The 8,935-nt window shown below is 44.8% G+C and overlaps 1 protein-coding gene across 1 annotated transcript; it reads left to right on the forward strand.

Annotated features, from left to right (window-relative positions):
• The first annotated feature begins 336 nt into the window (after nucleotides 1-336).
• Nucleotides 337-6,570, forward strand: heyl (hes related family bHLH transcription factor with YRPW motif like). Its single transcript, XM_036555029.1, has 5 exons — nucleotides 337-612; nucleotides 2,819-2,885; nucleotides 4,011-4,094; nucleotides 5,219-5,300; nucleotides 5,930-6,570. The coding sequence occupies exons 1-5, from the start codon at nucleotides 533-535 to the stop codon at nucleotides 6,568-6,570; spliced, it is 954 nt and encodes a 317-aa protein (XP_036410922.1). The 5' UTR covers nucleotides 337-532.
• The last annotated feature ends 2,365 nt before the right edge of the window (nucleotides 6,571-8,935 follow it).

Raw genomic sequence — 8,935 nt, forward strand, 5'->3', positions numbered from 1 at the left:
GAGGGAGGGAGACACAGAGAGGTAGAGAGGCAGGAGCCCGGGGCGAAAAGTTGGTTGAGTGCCAGTGGAAGGCAAAGGAGCTGGGGGAAGCCTATGTCAGGCTGAGCATTTAGCAGCCGGGGGGTAGTGGGTGAACAGCTAGGCTGAGGGTCTCCTGGATCACAGAGACGCGAGTGTGGAAGAGGGACGGGGAGGGAGAGAGAGAAAGGGACTGTCACACTGAGGAGCGCAGAGGGAAGGAAAGAGGAGGGACGCAGGGATTGTCAACAGGAGGCAGGGAGAGAGAGAGAGAGAGAGAGAGAGAGAGAGGGAGAGAGGGAGAGAGAGAGAGAGAGAGGCACATAGGGTGGGCAGTGGCACCAGAGAGTGCCCGCTTTCCAGAGAGCTCTGTTCGGAGGGCGCAAGAAGGGAGGAACCGCCGACGCCGTCCCACTAATCTCCGCGCCTTGCGGTGAGACAGCCCAGCACTGCCTGCCTGTCCCTCTGTCCGTCCGTCCGTCCATCATTGAAGGAACAGGACTCCGGCCTAGCGATGAAGAGACCCCACGACTACAGCTCTCCAGATACCGACGCGGAGGAGCTGATCGACGTGGGACAGGAGGATGGCTACTGGTGAGGAGGGCAACCCCAAAGCCACACGCTACCCCACCTGCCTTACCTCACACATGCTAAACTTCTGACACGAGGGTAAACAGAGGCAGGGTGACACTGGCACATTACTTTGTGATGGCTTGCTTCTAAACAAATTTGTTAAATGATTTGTTTTAATTGGTGAAGGGTTGGCTATGGAGAGCTGGCAATGAAAAAAAATGAAGAAATGTGTGTATCCTGGTTTAGGTGACAGCATTTCTGATGCAATTACATTTTTTTTCACAAAGGAGAAGTAGTTGATTTGCACGAGCTATCCATCTAGCTAGGCAGCAAGCAAAGATACATGCAACAAACAGGTGCCAAGGTAGCACAGTATGGACCAAGTAGGTTTTTTCAAATCTCTCTCCAGTCTATATTTCTCGTTCTAGAGGTCTTTATCCTCTGACAAAATTCTGGATGGCAAGACAATTAAAGATGCAATAGAGTACAATGTGACTTTCAAACTCTCAGTTTGATGATAATTGAATATCACAAGTCAGTCTACTCAAAGCAAAGCTACAGAAGTGTTGTATGAATGAGATGTCTGTCTTTAACATGCAAGAGCAGTCCAGCAAAATATTAATGTATATAATTATAGAGTGGCACAGATTGGCTGCCCAGTTGATTTTTTAAAGGGACATGTTTGATGATTAGTGTGGAATTGTATTTCCCAGTCTTGACAAACAAATTGCACATGTCCTATAATTTCCTCAGAGTTTCCATCCCTGTCTGTTTTCCATTGTGTCTCATTCAGTCAGTTCTCAGCTCTATGAAGTCCTGAAGCAGCTCTCTGAAAATCAGGAGCAGGCTTGTATTCTGAGCTTTAAAACGCCTTCCAAAACTTGCTGTGTTACTGGTAATCACTTTGCTTTGCTTTTCAAACAAGAGCAAGAATTGTTAACCAGGGACTTCATCGCCGTAGAGGTTTAAAGGTCTCTCTGAAAGAAAGTGTGATGCAAAAGTGTGATGTCTCTTATTAACCAAAAAATCTCAATATAACTAAATGTATACTTAGAGACACTGAGGAACAAATACAATAAATTTTTCCAGATTAAAAAAATTCAGCACTGTGTAATGACAACTTCTGCCGCTACTGTGCACATATTAGACTGATTTAATGTCTTTACTTTGATAACAAAGCTGGCCAATGAACCAGTCATAAAACAAACAGACAGAGAACGTATTACATTACATGAAAACATTACATTACTAAAATTCACTCCAGAGCTCTTGCCATTGACATTCACAACCTTGAGTGATCACTGAAAGATTGAGACTTTTGGAAGCAATATTCTTACTAATCATCTAATGAACAGAGGCTCCTTCTTCTTTAAGTTACTATTATTTTTATTTCTTTATTTGATGGCTAGATGAAATGTTGGCATTGGAAAAGGCTAAAAGATTTTTAAAAATTTAATAGACACTTTTAAAATATGTATTAAATGTTTTAGATGTAAAATTTAAAATCATCTAATAAACATAGGTTCCTTCTTAAGTTACTTTAAACATATATGTTTTTCATAAATGAAATGACATTTTGATTAAACTGAGATATTGAAAATGGCTAGAATTTGAAAAGATAAAACGTAATAAATATTTTAAGTTCAGCTTTTTTTTAAAACAAAGATTAGGATAGAAATGTGAAGTAATGAAGATTTTGTAAGTCAACAGTAATCAAAATCATGCGATTTTATTCAACGAATACCCAAACTTACCTCTGTACTTCCAGAGGCAAAATAAATCTACGCTCATCCATTCCTCAGCATCTTTGTAAATTGAACACATTTGTCACGATTATTCATCCTGCAGAGAAGTTTCAAGAAGAAGACTACTAAGTGCCTCAGAGCCTCACTGCAGTCCTGGGGGTCTGTGACGGTTAACCACCAGCAGCTTTTGTCTTAGCTTTCAAAAGGCAGCATCGTTTAGCACAGACAAGGAGCGTAACATGTCACTCAGCTCAAACCAGCGTCCATAATGTGTGTAATCGGAAAAAAAAAAAAAAAAACATTTTTCAATAACTTCTGTATCTAACACTGAGTGAAGACGAATCAAACAGTGCCTGGAGATGCACAGCAGGAGGGAGGTTATGCATCATATTAAGAAAGTAACGATGACAGCATGTAAGAATGCGCTAATTAAAATGTCCTCTGTCCCCCCCCCCTTTCTCTCTCTCTCTCTCGCTTGCTAGTCCTGTCACTGGTTCCCTGTCCCCAGGTAACACCTCACAAATTCTGGCCCGCAAGAAGCGCAGAGGGGTGAGTCTTACTACCTCAGTTGTTCTGTCTCTCCCACTTTTTTTTTTTTTTGAATACTTCAAGCCACAACTCTATTGTGGCTTGAAGTACCACCTGACTATTTTTTGGTCTCTCAAGTATTTATACATCAGCTAGTCAGCTGCAGATCAACCAAGAAAGGCCAGGTAACATCACCTACAATAACAGATATTAAGCATAATAAAGTGAAAACCTGGAAGTATGATAGATCATATTTTTTTACAGTGGCCATATACCTGTGTGTACAAGTATTATTATGTAGGTACATGTGTGCAATTGTATGAAGTGCTGAGGGTTTTCCACAGGGTTAGCACTCTACAACAAGATGAGTTTATGTAGTAATTACATATATAATTACACAGGTACAATTTTTATGTAATATAAAATGTGTCTGAGCAATGTGACAGCTTGATATTCCATGCTCGAGAGGTTGACAATGTTGTGATGGTCACTCTAAAAATTATTCTATGCTATGGTTCCAGGCATTTAGCATAGGTCTGTGAGCACCTCATCACATTTAAAGCAGCTTTGAAAACATCACATGTCTTTAGGTTTATAATTTAGCATGTGTATTTACTTTTGTAACTTTCTGGAGAATTTTATTATTACTATTATTGGAAAATTATTGGAAAAAGAACCAGAAAGCACTCCAAGACAAAGAGCATTGCAGGGCTGTAAGTGTTTGGAATGTCCACCCAACCACTTTCATTGCACGGCAGTGTGGCATTGTGGTAAGGAGTAGAACTCATAACCAAAAGGTTGCCAGTTCGATTCCCCGCTGGGACACTGCTGTACCCTTAGGCAACGTACTTCACCCAGACTTGCCTTGGTAAATGTCCAGCTGTATAAATGGATAACTTTCTAAAAATTGTAACCAATGGAAGTTGCTCTGGATAAGAAATTGGCTAAATGCCAATTATGTAAAGTAATATTGAGTTTAACGTGATTATGATACCAATCTAGGTGCCTTTTAAAAACAGTCACTCACAGAGTTTGACAGAGCTGTTAAATCATGAGGAGAAGTGGAGCAGACCCTCACAGGGCATTGGACAAGATGATTGGTTCCTCCAGGATACTCTGACATGTCCTCATTCTCTCATTCGTCAGATAATTGAGAAGAGGCGGAGAGACCGGATCAATCACAGTCTGTCAGAACTGAGACGTCTTGTTCCCAGTGCCTTTGAGAAACAGGTAACAGTGTTAGTGCAGTTTTTAACTTGTACTTGCCCATGTATTAGGCATGCAGGTTTTTTTTAATTCCCAGTCATGAGTGCTTTGAAAATAATAATTTCACAGGAGGTCTACATATCTATGAAAAATTACCTTCATGTGATTTCTGTCCAGTAGTCACCTTTTTCTAAATAGCAGTGTTTTAGGTGTACTGTAGATTGTAGAAGAACTTCAGATATATTTTCTTATAACAATTAATTTTTGTTTGTAATCCGCACTGCATGTTACAATCAATCAGTAAAGCAATGAATCCATCAGTCGATCAAAAATAATCGAATGAATAAAAAGTCCCGTTTCCCACACAGTCAGCTCACTGTAGTTTTATATCAGAAGGGCGCGAGCGCGTATTCTGTGTTATGGAGAAGGACTCGGCTGATGTGCTTCCAGTGCCGTTCATTTCACATACTCTCGAGCATACTCCAAGTATTCATGCCACATGTTGCAGACTCAGTCAGTTAACCGGGAGTTAACTGTACCTCCATTTGTATCGCTCGTACTTGTAACACCATCTCGTATGTTGTATTTGCAGCATGTTTTTAGGTAGGTAGTGTGGCAGCACTTTATTGTCACAGTGACTGCATTTGATATATGTATCCTTAGATCAGATTAGCTGTCTCGCTACACTGGCCTTGCGCTCAGCTTCAGCGCTATCTGCATTGTATGACCTGTACACATCCTGCCCTTGTGCCTGTTGTTTGCCCACTATATGCGCTTTTGTACGTCGCTTTGGATGAAAGCGTCTGCTAAATGAATAAATGTATATGTAAATGTAAACGTGAGTGCCGCAGAGCACTTTGAAATATAGAGCAAACTGCATTCAAACAAACGTCTTAAGACCTTTCTGTCAATCATCTGTACTTATGAATGAGCCTCCAGTCCATTCAGTGAGAAGGATGGTGTCAACGGAGACAAGGACTCACTCCGATCGCCTGTCCTTTACTGACAAGAGGCATTTCAGGCAAAATGTGAAGGACAGCATGGAGTCCAGTGCTCCTCAGCATGTTATTTGCGTGTTCACATGCATTTTTCATGCATGCAACATGTGCCTCTCGCTGTGTTGTCATGATGTTTCCTGATTGGCCCAGGGGTCCTCCAAGCTGGAGAAGGCGGAGATCCTGCAGATGACTGTGGACCACCTGAAACTGCTCCACGCCATGGGCGGGAAAGGTAGGGAACACCCCTCAGTCCTCAAACAGAATGAGCAAGGAGAGAACTTAATAGCTTTTTAAACTTTTCATTAAATTAGAAGTTAAAGTGAAATGTAACATTTTTTATTTTTAAAAATGTTTCTTTCTTGTAATACCCCCAATGGCCGTGTGGATACACCACACTTTAAGACAGCTCTATTGTATGTTTATGTGTGCATGTGCATTCGCCTGTGTGTGTGTGTGTGTGTGCTTGCATGTGCTTGTGTGTCAGTGTTTTTGTGTGTACGTGCATGGCTGGGTGTTTTGGAGCTCAAATTATATAATATTTAAATGTTTTTGTCCTCCCTTGAATGGGCTTGTTCCTGAGAAAGCAGCACGGAGCACCTTCTCAGGCTGAGAGAGAACACACAACAGAGGGAGGAGGAAAGGAGAGCAGGAGAGAGAGAAAAAGAAACAGAGACAGACAAGGGAGGACTGAAGTGATACTTTAGTTTAAAATGTAAATAGTTTAGGGAGAGGACAGAGATACTGTAGTAGAAAAACATCTCTCACTATGCCACACTGCTTGTGTAATGGCACCTACCTAGATAAAGATTTAAATCCTCTACCACCTCCCCCCCCTTCTGTTTTTCTGTCTCTCCCTGCCAGGGTACTTTGATGCCCGTGCTCTGGCGGTGGACTACAGGACGCTGGGATTTCGGGAGTGTGTGGGGGAGGTGGTTCGGTACCTGAGCTCCCTGGAGGGTTTGGAGACGCCTGACCCGATTGGAGCCCGGCTGGTGTCCCACTTGAGCCACTGCGCCAGCGAGCTGGACCCCCTGATGCAGAGCCCAGCTGCCCTGCCGTTTGCCCCCTGGCCCTGGGCCTCCTTCCCCCACATCCCCACCCCGCCCCCTTCCTCCTCCTCCGCCTCCGGCCCGTTCCCGGGGGTTTCTCGCAGGGACCTCCCACCCCACACCGCCGCCCTCCTGGCCACTTACCCAACGTCAGCCCTGCGCGTAGCTCCTATTGGCTGCCTGCCAGCCACTCAGCAGACGGCAGTGCTGAGCCCCGCCCTGGCTGCCGTGCGCAGGGTACCATCCCTGCCCTCCCCCGCCCACAGACTCTCGCAGCCCTCCCCTGAAGCCCATGGTGCTCCGCCCCTCCTGGCTGCCCCGCCCTCCTCGGCCGCCTCTCAGGTCTCGTTCCGGCCCTTCGCGCCCCCAGGCTCCACCCCTGCCCAGCGAGGGGGCGCCGGGACCCCCAGCAAGGCAGCACAATCCTGGGGCACAGAGGTAGGAGCATTCTGACCCTCCCCTACCCATCCGCACCCCCCCCCCAAAGTCTGGACATGTAAACCAACAGCAGCAAGTCAGAGGACATCAAGGGAAGAAGAATTTGTGGAGCACAGCAAAGCAGGGACTCCTCCACCCACCAGGTTATAATCCCCTAAAGTCAATATAGCTGAAGACAGTTTACGCAGAAGTGATATGACCTGTTGAGACCGAGATCACAGCCAGCCGTCAGCCTCCCATCTCTTACAAATCAGATCTGACCCCCCTTCCCCATTTCTGTGAGCTGAGAAGCACTGGAGGGCCTCGGTGAGAAATGGATTGACTTTTCTGCAGCACATCTCTGAGACCTCACCAGAGACAGATGCATGTCTTTACCCGGGACAGCGGGAGCGAGAACCACGCGGACATCAGACACGCGTCTCCCTCGCCGACCCCTACATTACATTACTTTACATTATTGGCATTTAGCAGACTCTCTTATCCAGAGCGCCATACATTGGTGACAGTTTTTTTTACAATGTTATCCATTTATACAGCTGGATCCATTTATACTGAGGCAATTCCGGGTTAAGTACCTTGCCCAAGGGTACAGCAGCAGTGGAGAATCAAACCGGCAACCTTTCACGTCCGAGTCCTGCTCCTTAACCACTATGCTACACTGCTGCCCATAAATGGACACTGGGCCGAAAGGGGGGGGGGGGTGGCAGGCACCCCCGCCGGCGTGGAGGACATGTTTGGGATTCTCGGAATGCAGCTGGAACGCGGGCGGGGAGGCGGTGTACCTGTACATTTCACAGACTCCCCTTCCTGGGTATCACTAGGGGAAAGGACAGTCTGATTTTTCACACTGTGTGGGAAGAACAACTATCCCACAAGCAAAAAAAGATATCTCCGAAAACAACCGTGTAACGTGAAGCATCGCTCGCTGCATTTTTTTCCTCTTTCATGTTTTCCTTTTTTCCCTTTTGTTGTGTCTTGTGGTGTCGCTTTGCTTTTAATTTCGCCAGAGCATTTAAACCCAATTTATCACGGTGAATGATCCTTTTATACTTTTCATCGGTCAAGGGCTGTTTTTCATGTTGTAGCATTGCTTATGATGGTATTAAAAAAGGATTCTTGAAAAGATGACATTGAAAAGATTTGGGTGTAATTACTGTGTGTGTGTGTGTGTGTGTGTGTGTGTGTGTGTGTGTGTGTGTGCTTGTACATGTCCATCTGTGTGTGTGTCTGTGTATGTGTATGTGTATGTGTGTGTGGGTGAGTTTACTTTGGCTATTGGTGTGTGTACTGTGTTTTTGTATTTGAGAGGGAGAGAAGGACACAGGGACAGGGAAAGATTAGACTGACAAAATCTTCATTTGTCTTTTCTATTTCTCTTCTAAGGTGCAAACCTTCCAGTTACCAAACTACTGACCAGATTATCGCCACTAGGGGGTGCTTCAGCTTTTATTGCACACCACCAGGGGTAACTCATGAGTCATGACTTGAGTGCATGCCCACCACCATTGTGTTGTTTATAACAAAAAATATAAGAGAGAGAAAAAGCTGTACAGCCAAACCATTTTCAATTCCTGTTTCCTTTGTGAAAGTCATATTTAAAATCAGTGTGACTGATTCGTTTACTCTAACTATGCAGTTATGTACCACCACATAAAACACCCTCCACTCACCCTGGTAAATAAAGACTCTTAGAAATGATTGGGAATACATATTAACACATTAAAAATGTAGGCGATCAATATTTTTGAGTGTCAACATATTTTAAAAAGAAGAGTCTACAAGGGGCAATCAGACAGGAAGTGGAGCAGGAAGTAAGGGCAAGACCACAGCTTTTGTAACTCTCGGCAAAGGCCGTTCCTCCACAGTAGCAGTCCGTCAGACACTGCGCCGCCTCCCTGAGTCTCTCGGGGGGTTCGAGTGGGGTCTGGACACAAGCATGGGAATGGCCTTGCTTGCCAGCCACAGGGTGAGCTGGCTGAGCCTCTCTTTATGAGTCAGTCAGAGCAGAGGAGCTGCTGTGAACTCTCTCATTGGCGGCGCCGTGTAATTAGGTTAACCTCAGTGTCCTTTTTCTCGGTGAGAACCCATCACAAAGGCAGACTGTCACATCCCCACGCCACTGTTTGTTTGTTTGCCTTATTTGAACGCTCCCATTTTGAGATAAGTAGAGGTCCCGGGATGCTGTGTGCAGGAACACCAGAGCTGATTATATGTTACCCCAAGTGAGGAATGACTTTCTGTCAGCTCACGGAAAGTTACGCAGACTACACAGTGCTCTCTCTCTCTCACACACACAGACACATACACACATATGAACACACACACACTCACACATGCACACACACATACAGACAGACATGTACAAACACACACAAGCCAC

Source organism: Megalops cyprinoides, chromosome 21 (genome assembly GCF_013368585.1).
Source record: "Megalops cyprinoides isolate fMegCyp1 chromosome 21, fMegCyp1.pri, whole genome shotgun sequence".
NCBI lineage: Eukaryota > Metazoa > Chordata > Actinopteri > Elopiformes > Megalopidae > Megalops > Megalops cyprinoides.

Bases quoted from the DNA above. Each gene is read 5' to 3' on its own strand.
- heyl (XM_036555029.1), top strand. From the start codon at position 533: ATGAAGAGACCCCACGACTACAGCTCTCCAGATACCGACGCGGAGGAG. The intron at 613-2,818 runs GTGAGGAGGGCA...CTCGCTTGCTAG, and splicing joins GGACAGGAGGATGGCTACTG to TCCTGTCACTGGTTCCCTGT. The intron at 5,301-5,929 runs GTAGGGAACACC...TCTCCCTGCCAG, and splicing joins CCACGCCATGGGCGGGAAAG to GGTACTTTGATGCCCGTGCT.